The sequence below is a fragment of the Convolutriloba macropyga genome, chromosome 5 (assembly GCF_964194025.1).
Source record: "Convolutriloba macropyga chromosome 5, txConMacr16.3, whole genome shotgun sequence".
NCBI lineage: Eukaryota > Metazoa > Xenacoelomorpha > Acoela > Convolutidae > Convolutriloba > Convolutriloba macropyga.
This window is the reverse complement of record NC_134472.1, coordinates 10,568,629-10,591,568: the sequence shown is the minus strand read 5'-3', so window position 1 is coordinate 10,591,568 and position 22,940 is coordinate 10,568,629. Positions and strand designations below refer to the sequence as shown.

The 22,940-nt window shown below is 34.9% G+C and overlaps 1 protein-coding gene across 3 annotated transcripts in view; it reads left to right on the top strand.

Moving 5' to 3' along the window:
• Window positions 1-8,784: 8,784 nt before the first annotated feature.
• The window catches only part of LOC142339130 (solute carrier family 12 member 7-like), a 76,796-nt gene continuing 62,640 nt past the window's right edge, over window positions 8,785-22,940 (top strand). The window contains exons 1-2 of one of the 3 annotated variants that reach the window (XM_075388877.1): window positions 8,785-9,052; window positions 9,297-9,446. In XM_075388877.1, coding sequence (XP_075244992.1) covers window positions 9,031-9,052; window positions 9,297-9,446 — 172 coding nt within the window. In that variant the 5' untranslated portion in view covers window positions 8,785-9,030. The remainder of the gene's footprint in view (window positions 9,053-9,296; window positions 9,447-22,940) is intronic. The other 2 variants (XM_075388875.1, XM_075388878.1) reach the window with 2 other exon arrangements.

Here is a 22,940-nt window from a genome sequence, read left to right as displayed (position 1 = left end):
TTCGATGCTGCGGCGACGGAACGTTCGGGGGCGTGCGATGTTGCAGGATCTATGAGTGCAGTGTCGGGAACGGTCAAAGCGTTGTGTGGTGCCGGCGTTGCGATTGCTGTTTCGGTGGCTGCGGTAATCTCAGAGCAGTTTTTGCAGCTGAAGTCTTCGGTCCAATCTTTCGCTGCGGCTAGACCACTGCATTTCACGTGCAAATATTTATAACATGTATGACACCAGACGCCTCCCCTACGTAGGGGACCCTTGCAGAGTGGACAATGGGTTTGATCAGCCATCAAGCTGCGGGCTAGGAGTTGGGAAGGCTGCACTGAGGGGGACTAGATTAAGTTAATTACAGGAGAGTAATAACAGCAACGATATTTAAAGTATTGAATGATGTTAAATAGAATAATAGTGAAAACATGGTTTCCATGAAAGGAGAAGTGCACGGTGTCTTTACAGAACAGGTTAGGTTCAAGAATATTTCTAAATGAGGGTGAAACAATAAACAGCTTTAAGGCACAAGAATCAATATAATTATACAAAGCGTAGTTAAGGGCACTGATTTTCTTATTTATGAGGCGATTACAGCTGGTGGGTATTTGTAGGGTGGGCATTTGTAGTGTAAGTTCCTTGATCAACCAGAAATAGCATTGAAAGAGCTCGGAACAACAATTACTGGGTCGTTACAATTTGTAGAAAATTTGTAAAAAAATATCTGAATTATTTTTTCTTGCTTCCTTCTTATAATTTAAACACTTTATCCCACGAAACGTTAAGGAAACGCTAAGTCAATAACTTTTTATTATCGTACGTAAATCAATAAAATTTTCTTGCTCAAACTTTTAAGTATTTAAAGTAACATCTGCACTTGAAAATCAATGAAATGCACCTAAAATAGGCCCTATTGATTTGGAGGACCGTGTTAGATTAAATTAAGAATTCAAGGTGACATCTATTTCAAGTACAATACATCAAGATAATAGGCGCAATATATCAACTAGAGACCAGCAAAGTCATTTGCCCTTCTAGAATAATAATAATAATAATAACAAAGGATTTAGGATAAAGTAATCCACGGGTTCGCATAAAACCCGGTTATTGAGTTGTTCAAAATTTATTGTTATTTACGTAAAGATGAGTTTCTTCAATGGCCCTTCTTCATGATACAAAACGTTCTTTTTTTTAACTAAAAGTGAGAATTTGCAATTTAATAGATTTAATATATAAAATTTAATGTTTAATAAATTAATTATAAAGGTTGGTTCATTAGAGTAGTTAAGACTTGAATCACATCTGCTGACCAAGAATGCTAAAAATTCAAAAAAAATCAAAACTCTCCTATGAGCGGAAATGCACCAAAATCTCACGGTTCAGGACACATGAGAGATAACTTATGGTCATGGATCGACTAAATGAGCTCAAGCAGCAGGAGAAGCTAACTCGACTGAATCTATTTACTCCTCTCCTCGAGTTGTTATGGAAAAAAGAAGTAAAGAGCTCATGGTTATGTTTTATTGTATTCCTTAACAGAGTGTACGTATGTAGAAAGAAGAGGGATTCAGGTTTTTCATATCATTAATTAAGTACATCAATCTCCAAGTTATTCATTGTTATGAATCCAGTTTGAAAGAAATTACCAGCATTAAAGTTAAGTGCACCTGACAGGCCCTCAGAATCAGCAATAACCACTCTTCGGCGTCTTCTGGAATGTCTCTGAGAAACCCCAAGCACTTTAATAGCAAGTGGAAAAAAGTGCCTGTTTCTGAACAATTGCTTTCATGTGCCATACTTAGCTCTTCTGCTGCTTCAAAAGCATTACTAGCCTTCAAAGCCGCAATTACAATTGTGCTGGGTTGCAACGATGAAGTCGTCGCATCACAGGCAACCGGCCTACTTGCCTACGTCGCCTGGCCGTGAGTTGCTGTCTGGTGTAAGGTTCTTGTTTACTACGGAGGCCAAATTTGCTGCGGAGCAAGCTGATTTCTTTCATGCCTGGCTATTGCATCGCCACGCTTGAGACTTGAAACAGCCTGGTTGTCTATCACCTGGTCACCATGAACGTCTAGTATCCCAGTTATGCAGTACGGACTCTCTCTCTCTCTCTCTCCCTCTCTCTCTCTCTCTCTCTCTCTCTCTCTCTCTCTCTCTCTCCTCTCTCTCTCTCTCTCTCTCTCTCTCTCTCTGCATTAGACAGGTACACCTAATCTGAACTTTGCGCTTACTCTAAATTCATTGGCAGTTAAATGAAGACCGAGTGCGCGTATTGGTGTTGCTGATGACCATACTTCCGAATAACATGGATACAATGATCGTAGTCTAACTGTTTCTCCTCTCGTAGAGGTCTGTTTTTCGATTAGTGCTCCAAACTTTTTTTATTGACAAGCATTTATAGGCAGGGTTGCTTGGAGCCGTGAGTCGTCAGTACAAATTCAGTACAAACGGTACCCAGAGTGTTTGTGAGGTTTTCCTATCGCTTATCAGCAATGTTCTTTAGGGTTTTTTCGGAACAATTTCTCTCTGAGTGCTTCAGCGAAGCGAATACACCATTTTCGGTGCACCTAGACAGTGACATAGTATTCATATGGAGCTTTGTGGGTGGTCGAGATCGCCAAGTTGATCCAGGACAACGGAAGTTTTGTGTGTCCTTTTCACGAGAGTACTTGCGACATATTCCCAATGACTGCTGCTAGCCCCTCTAATCCTACCACCTACATTAACGTAAGTATTGTAATACTGCAAAAGGTGCATATTGTTTGTCAAGTTTTTTTGAATGCTCTGTATTGGATTAAAAGAGTCAAAATTTTTGACTCTTTTAACCCAATACAGAGCATTCAAAAAAACTTGACAAGCAAACAATACGCACCTTTTGCAGTATTACAATACTTACGTTAATGTAGGTGGTAGGATTAGAGGGGCTAGGAGCTGTCATTGGGAGCTCAGAATATGTCGCAAGTACTCTCGTGAAAAGGACAGACAAAACTTCCGTTGTCCTGGATCAACTTGGCGTAGTTTGGTTGTAGTTAGGCTCTGGCGTGCTGCATTTTTGTCGTTGCTTTATCATTCGTCTATTTTTACGACAGGTCACAAACAGCTGATTTTGCTGTTATTTTCCGGCAGTCTACCTGCTTTTAAAAATCAAATAGGAAGAGATTGACCTTGATTTTGGTCACCAGATTGATTGAGGTGACTGTTTCCCTTCGGCTGAAAGAAGCACTCAAACTTTTTTTGCTCACGCGTTTTGTTAAGTTTAAATTATCGTTTATCAACAGTCAGATATCCTCAAAAGCTTCTGCCAATTTTGTTGGCTCTGCCAGGTCTCAAATATTTGATACTTCCCTGAAATCCATTATGGAGTGAATTAGCAGTTTCTATCGTTGAACAAGAGACAGTTTTGTACACGAAGAGCTGTTGATGAGAAGGAGAACGACGTCAGATAAGTGGGGCAATACATGTACTAGAACTAACAGATTCCCAGGCCTTGATTTTTGTGGTACTCAATGTGTATATGCCAAGATAATTGATAGGGATTTGTGTTCTGTGAGACATTGCTTTCTTTGAATTTTTGCATTAACATTGTTTAAAACACTCATATCGCGATGTTATTTAAACGCTGAAATGGTATAGAATACTAATTTTGCAACGCTGTACAAAAGTGTAGTGGTGTACCTAGAAACAGCTCCTGCATCGATTTGTATGTTGTGCTTTTCCCATCATTTGTTACATAAAAAGGAAAACCTTAGGTTTTTATGTTCGAGCGAATGGTTTGACAGACATAACAGACCTCAGTCTAAATGCATGACTAATGGCGCTATATTTAGGAATACCGTGTTATCTAATACTGGAAAGTTGATCTGAATGACTAATTTATTTGTTTATTCGCCATTCAAGTATAGGGTGCTATAGATTTGTGCCTCTTTCATGTAATGGACATGAACTAATTTGACACCAGATGGTTGGTATCCAAGCTAGTTTTTGTTGACAAAAACCTTCACTTCATCTATTAAACAATTAAAACTTCTATTATTATAAGTTTTTATAATACACCATTCACTTTTATTAAGTGGCGATATTCTTAACGCATTTTGTGCGTATTTTTCATTTTGTGAGTCGATGCTAATGATATTTCTGTTCACACGACCTGAGAACTATTTATAAATTCAAATTTTTACAAAATTTGCGTCTGTTTGAACTGATACCTGTATAAATTGAACTTTGTGATAATCTTCTATTTATACTTTGTACATCATTGCGAAGCGTGTGAGTTTTCACTCAAGTTTAGAACGGTGAATTTTAAGGTTGTTCATTTCTTGCTTGGTACTGGCAGTGTAATGCAATTTTGAAGCAATTGTGGCCATTGTGAATTTTCATATCAGACTTGTGTAATATTTCTATCAATTATTGAACGGGGAATTTATTCTCCCTATTTCTCAGCCCTTGCATATTGACCGTTAGTTGGTAATACTCGTACGCAGAACACGCAATTGTTCTATCTCGCAGTTCCCCTAGTTGTATCGCAAGGGCCAATCAAATTCCTTCAGTTGGTGGTGGCAAAGCAATCCAAAAGGAGGCTTTTACCAGCTTTTAAACCGTAATATTTATGGAGAACAATGCACCACTGCTTCTACAACTACTTCTACTTTTGCCCCAAAATTGCAACATTTGATAAAATTTGATCACATTTTTCTCACTTCAGGCTCTTTCACTTCGTATTACTTCAGATTTTTGCATGTGTATTTATTTGTCAATTGGTGTTTCAAAATGGCCTCGACCCAAGCAGAAAGTAAGTATTCCTGTTAAACTGGACAATTTCATAGACGATTTAGAAAGCGTGATTAATTTACTAGCTTAATGAGTTTCCCTGAAGCTCGTTTTTAATTAATCTTTCAAATTTTCTGTGAGCGTCATATGAAAGATTGGACGTCATTTTTCAAAATGGACTTTTGGTTAAAATGTAATTGGCGATTTCACATTCCGTCTCTTGAGTAATGGGATGTTCCTGAAATTAAAATAGAGGTAATATTTAGATAATTGCGTGGCCGTAAGCCCTCCCGCCTCGGAGCAGCAACCGTCAAACGATGCTCCACAGCAGAATAATTTGCCATCAAACATAGGACGTGGACGTACATTTGAGGTTGTGGAAATAGCTGAACCGAATGCAAGGCCCACGGATAAAGGTAAAGGGTCTTTTGAACACTCCATTTAGCGCCATTAGCATCAATTTGAACATTTTGTGGGATTAAAGCAAATATTTAATTTGAAAGCTTAATGCACTCCTTATTGGAAATGTATCGAATGGAAGTTCGCTGAAGCTTCTTCTTCAAACCCTTTTTTCGCCAAACCAAATGTCAGGTAATTTTATCGTTTCAGTTTAAAAATTTGAACTTATTGGATCTTATTTCATTCTTAAAACTGTTTTTGGTGTTTGTTGCAATGATCGTACAAAGACTACTCTAAGATGAAAAAACTATAAACTATATACAGGTAGCAACAAAACCTTATCAAGAGATGTGTCTTTTGTGATGGCATTAGGCTACAAAAAATTAATGATTTTTGCATAAATAATTCAGCTACTGTAAATTGTTTATCGTTCTTCATTGTCATTTTGATTACTTTTACGACCTTCAGTTATGTCAAGCAAGCTAAATCATTGTCGTTGTTGCGTTGTCAAAAATTTCGCTTCGCTAAACATGAAACGCTGGTTTTACGTTTTTGTTCAGGTTTATTTAGCTCGATATGTTGCGTTTTTGACGTCATTTTGCTTTGTATCATTTGATGATATTTAACACCTATATCATCATCAAAAGGAGCTTTCTAGTCTTTGAATCACAATGTTTGATCAAGTTGCGCTAAATAGGGAAACTGCGCTCCAAAATTTGTATCATCTTCTCTCTGCTCTAGTTTCATTTTTTATTAATTAAGATTTGCTTGTATTGAAGTGAAGTGTAAAACAGCGATCTTTTGAAGCGAGTTTGTTTGATGTGGTTTTTTGTTTAAAGTAGTTCATTACAAGAAAAATGTCAACTCCGGATGGTTTTATCTAAATGAGTTGAATAAGTAAACAAAATTCTTTATTTGCCAACGTAAAAACTTTAACCTTTTCCGTAACAACTTTTCCTTCAGTAGTCACCTCTATTTTTGATGCGACAAATATATTGTTGTTTTTTAATTTGTTTTATCCAGAATTGAGATTGAGTAATCAGAAAGATTAGACAGAAATCAATGTGTTCCTTGAAAAGAATTTTTGCATGGACTGTTTCTATTCAAAAAAGGTTTTCCGTAACTTTTTGCCTCAACTTGTCAGCAATTTTGAAGATCATTTAAAAGTGCCAATAGCATATTGCGAAATTTGCTTGTTGGGAAAAGGAATACGCACCACTCTCGTTTCGACAAGTTCAAAAGAGGAAAATTTCCAAAATTGACAGAAAATACGAAGATTTTAGCATTATTTGGACAATCATGTAATAGTTTTTTTTTATAGTACACGACCAATATTGATGAAGCAGAATTTGGGCTCAGAAGAGTTGTATTCATCCGTTTTTAAGTTGCTCAAGTTGCATGCGCAGCTGAAAAGCACTAGAAATTGTTGATAGGTATTTCGAATAAATTTTTTTCATCTTATTGTTCCCACATTTTTCAAAATGGGGGAATATATAGGCGATGCTGGCTATTTCTTCAGTCAAATTATCACTTTTTGTTCACGCATCGTAAAGAATAAAAACACCATTTGGTAGCCCTCAAAATCTTGTTTTGATTTGTATAAAAATCAGAAGTTTGGAAAAGGGGGAACCTTTAAAATTTTGAAGGAAAAGTCGAAAATGAAGAAAACATCGCTCGGGAAGCGGGGTGACAGATCATATTAAAATCTGAGACAAAAACGAAGTTTTTAGTAAATTTAGTTGGGTTGAAGGGAGCTTTGATTTTGACGAGTAATTCTTCACAGTTTCAATAGCGATTTTAACTATTTGACAGAAAATTTCGAAAAAACGAGAAATATTGTAAGAAACAAGTTTTCTCTGTATTGAACATGTTGTCGAAAAATAGAAGGCTTAATGCAATTAAGAGCTCTCAAAATAGCAAAAATCAGTTTTGTAAATCTAAAACTAAATGCAAAAAATGTGGATTTCTAAAGTTGTTTTTGCAAACAGTTTTAATCAGAACTAACCATTTAAGCTTTTGCAAAACTGCGGAGACGTCAAATAACCGGTTACGTGGAATAAACATCAAATCAAGCAAATTCAACATTAAAAACTAAATATGTTGTCCGAGCACATCGTTAGAATCAGCCTCCTCTACTATAATGCAGCACCAAAGAATTTGCTAGTTCGAGAGTTTATTGATTGCCAGGTTGGAAAACTTAATAGAAATAATCATATACTTTTTTTTTAAAAAAAATTCGATTATTCGCTTCTGTATTTTTTTTGAAAATGCTCTTCGAATTGGTCTTTAAAAGGCTGTGGACGTCTCTATCAATTAAAAAACTAAATGTTTTATTGATCGTGAAAGCCCTAGACACAAGTAGAGGCGGAATGGGAAAACTAGAAAAATTTCAAAAAAATTAAACAATTTACTGAATATTTGCTACAAAATGCGGTATTAAATGTGTTGAAAACTAAAACTGTTTTTAAATCTAGCTTGTAGCACAGCTCTGAAATTTTAAAAACAGGGAGTTGGCCAATTATGCTCATGAAACATCAGAAATGGCAAATTTTTTGGAACAAATTTCGTTTCCAATTTGTTTCAATTGTACAGTTAGCGATACAATTGACTTAAGAAGTCCTTTCCTTGTTTTCCAAATAAAGATGCGAGACAAAGTTGAGCATTGGTTAAGCGAACCGTGTGTAAAGATCAGTTGCCAAAAAGAAAATTGAAATTTTTTTGTCGCGTTCTGTGTGTTTGTGTGGGTGTATACTTATGAGCGGGTATATGTTGTGTGTGTGTGTGTGTGTGTGTGTTTGTGTGTTGGTGTGTTTGATTTGTGTGGAATGTGTGTGTAAGACTCAGAAGGAAAGAGGCAAGTAGTCAGAGAAAGTTAGTTCCTTTAAATGTTAGACACAAATAGAGGCAGAGTGCAAAAACTGTCGGAAATAAAAAATAAAGAAAATTTTAAGTTATTATAAGTTGCAGCTGTGAATTTGTCGAAAACTAAATATTGTTTTAGTTATATTCAAGTATAGGGTGCTATAGATTTGTGCCTCTTTCATGTAATGGACATGAACTAATTTGACACCAGATGGTTGGTATCCAAGCTAGTTTTTGTTGACAAAAACCTTCACTTCATCTATTAAACAATTAAAACTTCTATTATTATAAGTTTTTATAATACACCATTCACTTTTATTAAGTGGCGATATTCTTAACGCATTTTGTGCGTATTTTTCATTTTGTGAGTCGATGCTAATGATATTTCTGTTCACACGACCTGAGAACTATTTATAAATTCAAATTTTTACAAAATTTGCGTCTGTTTGAACTGATACCTGTATAAATTGAACTTTGTGATAATCTTCTATTTATACTTTGTACATCATTGCGAAGCGTGTGAGTTTTCACTCAAGTTTAGAACGGTGAATTTTAAGGTTGTTCATTTCTTGCTTGGTACTGGCAGTGTAATGCAATTTTGAAGCAATTGTGGCCATTGTGAATTTTCATATCAGACTTATGTAATATTTCTATCAATTATTGAACGGGGAATTTATTCTCCTTATTTCTCAGCCCTTGCATATTGACCGTTAGTTGGTAATACTCGTACGCAGAACACGCAATTGTTCTATCTCGCAGTTCCCCTAGTTGTATCGCAAGGGCCAATCAAATTCCTTCAGTTGGTGGTGGCAAAGCAATCCAAAAGGAGGCTTTTACCAGCTTTTAAACCGTAATATTTATGGAGAACAATGCACCACTGCTTCTACAACTACTTCTACTTTTGCCCCAAAATTGCAACATTTGATAAAATTTGATCACATTTTTCTCACTTCAGGCTCTTTCACTTCGTATTACTTCAGATTTTTGCATGTGTATTTATTTGTCAATTGGTGTTTCAAAATGGCCTCGACCCAAGCAGAAAGTAAGTATTCCTGTTAAACTGGACAATTTCATAGACGATTTAGAAAGCGTGATTAATTTACTAGCTTAATGAGTTTCCCTGAAGCTCGTTTTTAATTAATCTTTCAAATTTTCTGTGAGCGTCATATGAAAGATTGGACGTCATTTTTCAAAATGGACTTTTGGTTAAAATGTAATTGGCGATTTCACATTCCGTCTCTTGAGTAATGGGATGTTCCTGAAATTAAAATAGAGGTAATATTTAGATAATTGCGTGGCCGTAAGCCCTCCCGCCTCGGAGCAGCAACCGTCAAACGATGCTCCACAGCAGAATAATTTGCCATCAAACATAGGACGTGGACGTACATTTGAGGTTGTGGAAATAGCTGAACCGAATGCAAGGCCCACGGATAAAGGTAAAGGGTCTTTTGAACACTCCATTTAGCGCCATTAGCATCAATTTGAACATTTTTGTGGGATTAAAGCAAATATTTAATTTGAAAGCTTAATGCACTCCTTATTGGAAATGTATCGAATGGAAGTTCGCTGAAGCTTCTTCTTCAAACCCTTTTTTCGCCAAACCAAATGTCAGGTAATTTTATCGTTTCAGTTTAAAAATTTGAACTTATTGGATCTTATTTCATTCTTAAAACTGTTTTTGGTGTTTGTTGCAATGATCGTACAAAGACTACTCTAAGATGAAAAAACTATAAACTATATACAGGTAGCAACAAAACCTTATCAAGAGATGTGTCTTTTGTGATGGCATTAGGCTACAAAAAATTAATGATTTTTGCATAAATAATTCAGCTACTGTAAATTGTTTATCGTTCTTCATTGTCATTTTGATTACTTTTACGACTTTCAGTTATGTCAAGCAAGCTAAATCATTGTCGTTGTTGCGTTGTCAAAAATTTCGCTTCGCTAAACATGAAACGCTGGTTTTACGTTTTTGTTCAGGTTTATTTAGCTCGATATGTTGCGTTTTTGACGTCATTTTGCTTTGTATCATTTGATGATATTTAACACCTATATCATCATCAAAAGGAGCTTTCTAGTCTTTGAATCACAATGTTTGATAAAGTTGCGCTAAATAGGGAAACTGCGCTCCAAAATTTGTATCATCTTCTCTCTGCTCTAGTTTCATTTTTTATTAATTAAGATTTGCTTGTATTGAAGTGAAGTGTAAAACAGCGATCTTTTGAAGCGAGTTTGTTTGATGTGGTTTTTTGTTTAAAGTAGTTCATTACAAGAAAAATGTCAACTCCGGATGGTTTTATCTAAATGAGTTGAATAAGTAAACAAAATTCTTTATTTGCCAACGTAAAAACTTTAACCTTTTCCGTAACAACTTTTCCTTCAGTAGTCACCTCTATTTTTGATGCGACAATATTGTTGTTTTTTAATTTGTTTTATCCAGAATTGAGATTGAGTAATCAGAAAGATTAGACAGAAATCAATGTGTTCCTTGAAAAGAATTTTTGCATGGACTGTTTTTATTCAAAAAAGGTTTTCCGTAACTTTTTGCCTCAACTTGTCAGCAATTTTGAAGATCATTTAAAAGTGCCAATAGCATATTGCGAAATTTGCTTGTTGGGAAAAGGAATACGCACCACTCTCGTTTCGACAAGTTCAAAAGAGGAAAATTTCCAAAATTGACAGAAAATACGAAGATTTTAGCATTATTTGGACAATCATGTAATAGTTTTTTTTTATAGTACACGACCAATATTGATGAAGCGGGGTGACAGATCATATTAAAATCTGAGACAAAAAACGAAGTTTTTAGTAAATTTAGTTGGGTTGAAGGGAGCTTTGATTTTGACGAGTAATTCTTCACAGTTTCAATAGCGATTTTAACTATTTGACAGAAAATTTCGAAAAAACGAGAAATATTGTAAGAAACAAGTTTTCTCTGTATTGAACATGTTGTCGAAAAATAGAAGGCTTAATGCAATTAAGAGCTCTCAAAATAGCAAAAATCAGTTTTGTAAATCTAAAACTAAATGCAAAAAATGTGGATTTCTAAAGTTGTTTTTGCAAACAGTTTTAATCAGAACTAACCATTTAAGCTTTTGCAAAACTGCGGAGACGTCAAATAACCGGTTACGTGGAATAAACATCAAATCAAGCAAATTCAACATTAAAAACTAAATATGTTGTCCGAGCACATCGTTAGAATCAGCCTCCTCTACTATAATGCAGCACCAAAGAATTTGCTAGTTCGAGAGTTTATTGATTGCCAGGTTGGAAAACTTAATAGAAATAATCATATACTTTTTTTTTTAAAAAAAATTCGATTATTCGCTTCTGTATTTTTTTTGAAAATGCTCTTCGAATTGGTCTTTAAAAGGCTGTGGACGTCTCTATCAATTAAAAAACTAAATGTTTTATTGATCGTGAAAGCCCTAGACACAAGTAGAGGCGGAATGGGAAAACTAGAAAAATTTCAAAAAAATTAAACAATTTACTGAATATTTGCTACAAAATGCGGTATTAAATGTGTTGAAAACTAAAACTGTTTTTAAATCTAGCTTGTAGCACAGCTCTGAAATTTTAAAAACAGGGAGTTGGCCAATTATGCTCATGAAACATCAGAAATGGCAAATTTTTTGGAACAAATTTCGTTTCCAATTTGTTTCAATTGTACAGTTAGCGATACAATTGACTTAAGAAGTCCTTTCCTTGTTTTCCAAATAAAGATGCGAGACAAAGTTGAGCATTGGTTAAGCGAACCGTGTGTAAAGATCAGTTGCCAAAAAGAAAATTGAAATTTTTTTGTCGCGTTCTGTGTTTGTGTGGGTGTATGCTTATGAGCGGGTATATGTTGTGTGTGTGTGTGTGTGTGTGTGTTTGTGTGTTGGTGTGTTTGATTTGTGTGGAATGTGTGTGTAAGACTCAGAAGGAAAGAGGCAAGTAGTCAGAGAAAGTTAGTTCCTTTAAATGTTAGACACAAATAGAGGCAGAGTGCAAAAACTGTCGGAAATAAAAAATAAAGAAAATTTCAAGTTATTATAAGTTGCAGCTGTGAATTTGTCGAAAACTAAATATTGTTTTTCAAGTCTCAGTACTAATACACCTGCGTGGTTTTTTAAAAAGAATTTTCATTATGCTTATAAGACATCAAAAATGACAGAATATTTCGAAAAACTTCGGAAACTTTCATTTCAAAGTTTAGTGCCAAAATTACAATTGCAGATACAATTTTCTCAGCCAGTCAACACCTAGTTATTTAGAACAAAACGAAGACGACGTAATTGAACGTGACGAATGTTTTTTTGGTGTTGGGGTTTTAATTGCTAAGGAGTTTTTGCTTTTGTCTGCCGAAAAAAGACAGCATATTTTTTGGTTCAAACAGTACTATTTATGTTTTCCAATGCATATAAGTTGATTTCGGATACTGGCGAAGATTTCTCTGACAGAAATTTATGGTTGTTTTTGCAACCTTGAGCTTTATGTTGAAACATACTGTGCTACCCGGACTCGCACGAGCCATCTTTTTATTTGGAGAAATATTTTTCAGATAATATCTCAATGCCATGTCGGGGTTAGATAAAAATATTACCCCTACTTTGAAGATAATTTCGGCATTGTTTTTTTTCATCCGCGGATATCTGCAATGTGGGATGATAAGTCGTGCTATTATAGCTCCAAAATTGAATTCAAATCTTTATCGCAAAATTTGAAATTTATTTTTTTTTAAAACTGAAGGTACTATTCTGATGTCGGTTTCTATTATGGCATATTTCCAATTGAATGGCAGTTACCGCCACTTCAGTATGGTATGTTCCGACAATCTGACATTTTTTTTCCGTGGAGCAATTTAACATATTTACTAGCTTCCTGTCTATTTTGCGATGATGAACATTACATGATGTAAGGAGTGTTTTCAGCTCGTAGATAAAGTTTTCACATCACATCCTCATATTGGATGTTCATTAATGCGTTCGAAATTCCTCCCACTTTTACAGATTTCAGTCTCATAATTGTGCTATACGTGAGATTGATAAATTATCAAGTTCCCATTTTGTGACTTTTGCACTCGCGGAATTTGCTGAAATGTTATCACGGAAATTGGAAGCAGGTGCATTTAGACTGTTTGATTTTCCTATTTGTTTGTTCTTACCACCTCAGGGCTGAATTTTAAATTTGAACTTGGTTGCTATCTTTCATTTTGTTAATTTGATCTTTTCATCCCTATACAATACAACAATACTGTTCGATTCGAATTTGTGTGTAGACTTTAGTTCCTAGGTAATAAAAGAATAAATTTATGAAGTAAAAAATGCTACATTAAATAACTAGGGCAATGGGAATTGTTTTGTATCAATAGTTTAATAAATAGTTTGTAATTGTTTTTCAATTGCAATGAATTCATCTCATCGTTCAGCAAGCAATGTGACAGCAGGGAATAGACGAGATCAAGGTTGATTGAAATTCTAAATTGTGACACTTTGTTTTTTTTATGAAAATTAGTAGAAATTTTTCTTAGTTTTTGGAAAATTTTTGAATTCAAGGTGAAATGTGACCTGGACAGTTTCTTTATCAATTGCTCTCAAAATAAGTTTACAGCAATTGTATTAGAGGTGCTTTCTTTTTTGCTTTTTCGGTTGACTATTTGATTTTCCGTCGTAAAACTGTTAAAGCCCGAGAGAACTAAGGCAGAGTGCATTTGGCTTAGAGCTTCACTGAGACTTTACGATGCGAAGTGATCAAAAATGTCGGAAAACAATTTCAAGGTGAAGGGACAGTTTTTTATGTATGAACAATTTTGTATGTATTCAATTAATCTATAACTGTTCCATACCCACTGTTGAGGGGGAAGGAACTATATGCTCCACAAGAGTATGCTCAACTATATCAACTATATGCTCAACTATATCATGAGTCCGACAAGAGTAGGGTGTGGAATATTTTCAAAAATTCATCCTTTGGAGTTATCGAAGAATAAATTCTTTGTGAACATTTCATTTTTTGCACTAATTTTGTTCACATTTTGTGAGATCTAACAAAAAATCTTTATTTTTTGCCACTTATGCTACCATTTTCAACATTTTTGGTTTTATTAACCCTAAAGTGACATTGAGGCTGTTGTTTCTGTCGTCATTGTTTGTTGGAATGAAGCAGATTCAGATTTGGACCTAAGTTTTTCGGTTATGTTTCGCGTTTTTTCTCCTGATTTTCTGGCCAAGTTTGTTTGTTGAGATGCGTCTGTTTTAATAATGAGTATGTGTGGTTGTTGGAACTGTTTTGTGGGCAATTAATGATTTTGTTGAATTTGAAACTAAAAGTTGTAAAAAGTTTTGTAAATTTCTCCGTGTTTCTTGTTTGTTGTTTCGGCCTTGAGTACAAATACTGACATGTTGACAGGACTCGTAGAAGTTTTAGCTAACTCTAATTTATCTCAGAAAACACACTCAGTTTATATTTGATGGCATTGATTACTTTGAAACTATTTGTTTCGGTAAAGTTTTAGGTATTTGATGTTTTTGAATTTTGACTATGCGTATTGAAAGGTTTGAATTTTGACTATGCGTATTGAAAGGTCTCAGAGTGATTACAGTAGTGTAGTAAAATAAACTACTTATCGTTGGTTTCAATTCACAGCTAATTGTTTTGTCTGGACACAAAACAAAATGTTTTAAAACATGTGAATTTTGAGTTTGTTTTTTGTTGCCTTTCCCTTCAATTTCATTTACTAAAGTACACTAATGAGACATTTGTAATTCCAAATTTTCTCCCCGTTTGATAGGTGATGATCGATGAAAAAGTGAGTTTTGTTTACATTTGGTTTTGCACTCATTTGGAATTTCGGTTAAATTGGTTGTATACAATTAGACATAATAATTTTTGGATTGCTTACAATCCCACTTGATTTTTAGGGAAGATTAATTAAAGCTGAATTTGTCCATTTGACAGCGAAGGCGTCTGAACTTTTCAAAAGTAATGACTATTATGGGAAAAAATTTGTATCGATTTTGCTTTGTCGACTTGTAAACTATTCTTTTTTGGATGTTCTTGTGGCTTCATGCTCAAACGTGTTTGCTTCTGAGTAGTTTCATTTTCAAAAATTTGTCTGTGATTTTGTGTGCAGTTTTAAAATGATTAATACGAAAATTTGAAGAAGTTGGAGTTTTTAAGGATTTTTACTGTTTTCGCATGTGGGTTTATGTGATTAGATTACTATTGTTAATTATAGGCCAAGAAAGCTGAATTGTTATTTAGTTTTTATATGAGAGATTTACGATTTGAAATTTCAATTGAAATCGACATAAATTCTTTTTGCTAATTTCAACCTTGCATTAGATCTGATTGATTTTCTGTCGTTATTGTTCTGGTATTCATTCTGGGGAACTAATGAAAAAAATAATTGAACTGGTATTAACCCTTTTTTGCATACACGTCTTTCCTTTACGAATAAATCAAATTTTTATTTACCCAATATGAACTACTCCTTCTACCAAATGCAGTTTATTGGTTCTAATGAAGCATCAGTGCTGATGTCTGGATTGATCTGTGTTCAGCTACTGATTTTGTTGACTCTGACATTGTGTTTTCTTTAAAAATTTTCTCATCATTTTGTGTTTTATGTTGTCACTAGGTCCCAATACAGCTATCTCGCTGAAGGTCTAACGAAAACGAGGTCTAGCAAACTTATGTAATGTTGTTTTTTAATGTTTTTGGTTTTGATTACTCTGAAACTATTTAAGTTATGAATGGCTGAAGTTCGTAGCTAATAATTTTTGTGACTCTACTGCAGTTTTTCTAGTTTAAATTTGAGTTCTGACAGTTTGTTTTCTGTTCTTTTCCTTCAATATCATTTAAATTGTTCATTTGTTCATAGGTATTAAATTGAACTGGTATTAACCCTTTTTTGCATACACGTCTTTCCTTTACGAATAAATCAAATTTTTATTTACCCAATATGAACTACTCCTTCTACCAAATGCAGTTTATTGGTTCTAATGAAGCATCAGTGCTGATGTCTGGATTGATCTGTGTTCAGCTACTGATTTTGTTGACTCTGACATTGTGTTTTCTTTAAAAATTTTCTCATCATTTTGTGTTTTATGTTGTCACTAGGTCCCAATACAGCTATCTCGCTGAAGGTCTAACGAAAACGAGGTCTAGCAAACTTATGTAATGTTGTTTTTTAATGTTTTTGGTTTTGATTACTCTGAAACTATTTAAGTTATGAATGGCTGAAGTTCGTAGCTAATAATTTTTGTGACTCTACTGCAGTTTTTCTAGTTTAAATTTGAGTTCTGACAGTTTGTTTTCTGTTCTTTTCCTTCAATATCATTTAAATTGTTCATTTGTTCATAGGTCAATAATGAGACATGTGCATCCTGTTCTTCTCCTTTGATAACTAATCATCGACATAGAATTAACTTTTTGCTGTTCTGAATGCTCAAATGTTTCAGAGTACGTGCCAATTGAAGGTCGGATTAAGTTGTGCAAACATATGCACGATTTTTTTTCTGCGCGTGAGGAGTATAGTTTTGCCGAAATTGAAAGATGTTTTAATAGAATTGATGAGCTAATTGTCATGGTATTTCTTTTGAACAGAGCCTAAAAAAATTGTAGTTATCAATCAAAGGAATTTTTCCAAGTGGCCAGTTTCGATGAATTTGGCTCAGGCTAAATGATCAAATATTTCTATATTCTTCACCGCCTTGTTAATCAATATTTCTTGCCCTGGAAAAAATAGTGGCAAGAAAGAGTCTAACCGTTAAAAATTCAATAATCTTGATTAGAAACATGACAAAACTGAAAGAGTACATTCCGATTCACAATTCAATTTAAATGTGGGAAAAGTGTTTTGCAAAACTCACCAATGTTTGTGTAGGTCTTAATACCATTTTTGGTGTAATAAGTTTTCCCTATTTTCTTAAGAATAGGGCATTTGAGTTCGTTTTAATGTTTGACCTGTGTCACGTCGCGCTGACGTTTTTGCGAGCTCCCGTTTTAAGAGCGATTTCTCTAGTTTTGCGCCTGAATATCTGCAGTGTAAAGATAGTATCAGGCTACAGTTCCGACACCTGTATAATTGAGCAATGGCGTTTTATTGAACGGGTAGGCTTAGGAGCGTGGTTTTTTGTAGCGTAGTAATGGTGTTTTGCAAGCACAAAGGTTTTATCCATGTTGTTCTACTTTATTCGGTGTAAGGTTGTAGAAATGATAGGCGTGTGGTGGGAAATGAACTGCTAGTGACTATTCAAAGCTAGTGAATTGCACTTTGATGGGGGATTAGACCTTGTCCTATTGCTCGTGGAATCTATAGTAAAGCTAAGACGCATGGCCTCACAGAGGTAAGGCGATTAAATTGTGTTAAATGTAACTTCATTTCCAAGCGCCGTCTTGTGTTATTTCAACTGCTTCAGACAATAGGTGGTGGAGTTATGCGGCTAACTGGGTGTAATTGGTTTTGGAGGGTTAGCAACTAAATGCTCGGGTAAATTCGGTGCTATGTCACAGGTAGAAAATATGAAATTTTACAAGGATAAATTGTTCCCAAGTGGCTTGTTAATGGTTTCTTCTTTGCCTTGAATGGTAAATAGCGGCAGATGCTGGAAATAATAAAATTAGGAGTGAAAGATTGTTAATTCAATACATAATTAGGCGTATAAATCCTAACACAGGGGTTTGTGAATGGGTGGGTGTTTCTATTTGAAATATGGCGACATTATATATTCTCATTTGATTGTTAATCGGGGACAGATTGTCTGATTTTGTGCAAAGATTAAATAGAGAATAGTTTAAATAGAGCTCTGTGGGTGCTTAAAAAGTAATTTGAGTTAAAGGTGATACATATTGTTTTCTGGGAAGCTAGTGTGCAGTGTAGTGACGATATTTAGCCATCCTTAAACAAGGTTCCGGGCGCCGTAAGCGGTTTTCGGACTGAGGGAGTGGCTACTACTGTCGGTGTCTGGTTCTAAAACTATGCTACACAATGTATACCATTGGATTAGAACTAATGGTGCACGTTGTGAAAAGGCGTGGCTATTTGCGGCATTGATACGTTTGTCCTAAAAATAGAGTAATCAGAAAAATATACCACTGTTTACCAAGGATGTCTGGTCAGACTCTTTCAGTATTATTCAAAGCTCCTTTTTTTCATTTTAAACACATCTCTAGTACTTTTTGTGCTTTCAGTAATCATAACTCTGCCTATGACGATATTTTTTCAGTTAGTATATCGCGAGAATTTGTCCATTTCAATTCGAACTTGCTGTTCTATTTTAGCGGAATTCAAATTAAACAAGTTGCGTCACAACAAATTCTTGTTATCCCGCTGTTTTTAATGCACATTAAAAAAACTAGATTTATACCTTTTTGGGAACGCTAGGAGGAGAATTATATGAAAACCTACTGAGTGTAGGTGGGCAAAATTCTGGCTAGAGATCTTGCCATGTAGGCTAGATGTTTTTAGCTGACAAAATTGGCAATGTCAAAAGCAGTGAAGAGTTAAATTAGAAAATATAACCTAGCTAACAAAAGGTCCTATCGTTTTGAATGGAAAACATAGAATAGTCTTAGTGGCGAGGAACGCGTTTACATTTCAAAACAAAGAGCAGTTTAATTAGAGCCGCATGTCATTTCAGCGAACCATTGATCAAGCAAATCAGAATGGTTTTATCTCAAAACGGCTAAGCATATTTGAGATGGAAAGCTCTTTATCCCTAACTTGATTAAAGATTATTTCCCAAATATTTGGTTTTGAGGGAAATAAAAGATGAATGGCGTTGGGAATGAATCTGTCCTGTGATAGGAATGCGAATGCTGCTTGCACGTTTAGATTTCATTTTACATGAGAAGAATGTTGTGATTGTGTGAAAGAACACAGTTTGGTATTCACTCTCTGCTCTTAATTAAAATGTTAATTTTCCCGACGTAAGTTGTCTGTAGAATAATTTTTCCTTAGAAGTTAATCAAAACAGTGAAATATTTTATCATTAATCGATAGACTTTCTTTCATTTTTTGTGTTTGTTTTTTTTTTATCAAATGCAAGCTTCAAGCTGTCAGAGGCGTGGGATCCGTCGTGTACCGGTAATCTTTACCATTGATGGCAGTCGTGTCGCAACCATAAGAAACTGATAAAGCTCTGTGAACAAATAGATGCGTATTTTTGTACGGATACTTTTTATATAGATCAATAGTTGGTGGGATTGTCAATTTCAGTGTAAATGTAGCCTTATTCGTCTGGAAGTAAAAAAAATTAAACTGGCACATTTTCTAAAAACAACAGCAAGGTGGCTCTTTACATGGAGTCGAAAGGCTAAAGTATATGATTCTGGAAAAACATGAGCATCAATGACTGTTATGAATTAGAGGCCCAAATAACTTCCATTTGCTGTAGCTGCGAAGCTGTAAGCTGAGCGTAGCTATTTGGGGGTCTTCTTGGTTTCTAATTGCTCTCGACCGAAGTTTGAAGCAATCATCGTAAACGCGTATTTTCAATGCAAAATTTTCTCTTGACCATTTTGTTTTGGATCATTCTTTTGATGCACATCTTGAGTGACTTTTACACGGTAGACTTTTTTAATTTGATTTTTGAGTAATTTCAATTGCGAGAAATCAGAAATTATGTATGTTAATAAAATATAACGGATTGTGAGAACAGACCGTTCATAGCGCGTGTAGCTAAGTGTTTAATGTCCAGGACTGTTATCTGTGAGGTCGCGGATCCGAACCCCTCACTAGTTAGACTGGATTTTTTGCTTGATCTAGATTGCTATTGAGAAATTAAATCTGTGTTGCAAAATTAAATGCGATTGTGAACATGGAGAGCAGAATGACATGATAGACAAGTGATAAGTTCTGCTTCAGTCTAGGACGCTGGAGATCGGGGTTCGAATCCCCCAGTAGTTGGATTTTTTGCACTCATAGAGAAAAATTTACTACAGCCCCCTCTAAGTTAAATTGCCCTGCCTGTTGTTCGAGAGCAATTTCTCCGACGTTAGTCGGTTTGTTTTTTGTTTCGTCGTCTGACGCTTTTTTCGTTATACATTTATTTGTTCACACAGCAAAGCTTATAAAGTCAAATTTTGTGAATAACTTTTTCCTCTCGCTAACGGCAATTGCGCCCTTGATGTCATTTCTCACTCTTTCAAATAAAAGTTTTTTGGTCATATAAGCGATTAGATTGTGGTCATAGGTGACTTTTGTACTTTAGAACCTTATTTAAAGTTTCAACTTTAAGTTTAATTTGAATTAGTTTATGTTCAAAGGAACTCATATGTGTAATAAAGGTTCTCTAATATAAAGTTTTCTGCGGAGTGAATTTTAACGAGCCTTAATTTATCGCTGAATGTTTTTTGCATATTTGTTTTCAGCGGCTTCGATAATTTTTTCAGCTTAAATCTGTATGTTTCTATATGTGTTACACGGAACGCCAGGCTATTTTGCGGTTATTCCGACAATCTGCCGGCAATGTTTTTTTATTTGTGCTAGTATAGATTTTGGGGAAATTTTGTCAAAATATTTATAGCTCGATATCTTGCATTTAAAATTCATAAACCCTATGTTTTCTATCTACGCTCGATTGGTTTTATATTGAACTCTTTTACACCACTTTCTTTGATGCATCGTTAGGATTCGGATAAATACTCATTTCTGGCCTGCTACCTAGAGCAGTTGTGTCACGTATGATAAACGGATTTCATTGGAAGTCTAATTTTAATGCAGAAAGTTTAATGGCAAATTGGAGAATGGTTGCTGAGTTTATCATCACCCCTATTACTAATTTATTACTGTTGCTTTTTGAGTTCTTTTGCTATATAGTTGTACTGCAGACTTTCAGGACAATTCGTTTTTCATCATTTAGGCAATAATTGAGTTATGATATTTAATGAAACTTTTATTCATGAGTGAAGATTTTTTTGTTCAAATAGCAAAAATAAATTAACGTGTCGATCAATGAATTTTTGAAGATTATTTTATACAGTTCAATGCCAGTTTTGCTAATCATATCCATAGGATCAGTCGGGAAGGTAACGGAGGTACGCTCAGTTTGCAAAAAAAATCAAACAAACCTTGTAATCGTGTCATTTTATGCTAAGTTTGCGCCCGACGGTTTTTGATTGCTGGAGTGACTTTGATCTCGTTTGACTTCTTGATTTTTGAACAATCGAGCATGCTCTTCCATTCAGCATTTTAAGCGCTTGTCGTTCAAGAGAAATTCGTCCTATATTAGTCGGTTATGTTTTTTGGATGTATTCTGTCCCCCTCTCCAATGTTTTTATGCCCCCCCGTTACAAAATATGTATTATATAGCTTGTTACTATGTAAAAATAGCACGCGTGCCGGGGGTGGAAAAGATATGAGCCCAGTAAGCTGGGAAGGGGGAGGGAAATATAATAGATCCGTTTTTTGTCTCAATCATAATTTTATGATAAAATGGAATCAAAATTGTTATGTACATTTTAGAACGCCAAAATGAAAATCTATGCCAAATTTATACTGATTTGTTTGAGCTTTTTGAAATTGAGAGGCTGGCATTTGTGCAGAAATTTGCTTATGTCAATTGAACATGTACGTCTTGTGGGATGCTGTGTACTTTTACATCAGCGGAGTGCGATTTGGTTTCTGAGTGGTCTTTTAACATCAGTAGTTTGGAACCACCCTTGGCAGCTGCTTTTTCGATATTATTTTAGCTGTAGATTGTGTACATTGAAGTAATTATAAAAAGAATGAATCAAATTGAATCTATTTTTTTGCTATTCAAGTATTTGAATCCCTATTAAATTGCTCTCAAACGAAGTTTGTAGCAATTATATAAGTCCTACTAATATTGACCCCCAAGAAATTTTTGACCCCCCCCCCCCACCAATTCACCCCCATTCTACCTTTTTTCCGTTCATTCAATTACAATCGGAGGCGATTGGGGTTGAATCCAAAATATCTCAAAAAATGCTAAGTGCTTATTTGTTGAAGATTCAATTATTTAAAGGACGGGTACTACGGCCAATTGTGGTACGTTATTGGCATGTTGAATACACGCCTAAATACAATTTGGTTATTGTCAGCGAACATTTTTTGGAGCCAAGGTTTTAGTCGCTGTAATCCTGGCGGTGGTCCATTTTGGCCATTTGAATACTTCAAAAAAGTTCTTTTCAAAAGACTATTTTGTCCTGTTTGACTTGCTTTTGTGCGTTCGCTTTGTGCGATCAAATAAGCCGTATGTTTTTAGTGTTTTCAATTTGAAAGGCGTACTTTGTTAACTACTGTTCAATTGCTTTTAGTGCCTGCTTTGCTTGGCGTAGTCGTTGAATTGAGGAGAGGCTTAGCTTAAGTGGAGCTGTAGCTTGATTTTGCATCGATTGATTTTTTCCAAACTTTTTAAATATTCATTACTTTTTCCTGAGTGAACAAACATCCTGCCGTAAAATTCACCATTTTGCCAATTTTTCAATCATTTGCAGTTTAACAATATTGTATAATATTCTCTCTTTTCGCTCGCTCTTCTTGCTTGCTTACTGCCTCACAAAAGCAAACAAGCGAACAGTTCTTACCATGAATTTGAAATTGGCAATGATCATTCAAAATTGAACACAAACAGAGAGAAAGAAACATCATATACATACATTCATTCATATATACCTTTTTCGCCTCTTACGTCAAACTACTTTCCAACCTTCCTTTTTACTTCCCATTGTTTCTGTTTGAATTGCACTTGTCTCATTCTCAAAACAATAGCCTCTACTTTTTCAAATCAATAACTTTTTTGGAAATTAAAGTTGCTCCCAGATCTCATTGGGTGCAAAAAATTTCCAACTCATTCATAATTGCTCTTATCGAGGTTTCATCCGTCATTGCAATTACTTTACTGCTAAATTGCTGTTTGAAGAAAATGGATTTTCAATAAAAAATAGAATTTAGAAAGTGTTAAAGCAAAATGGCATTTAAA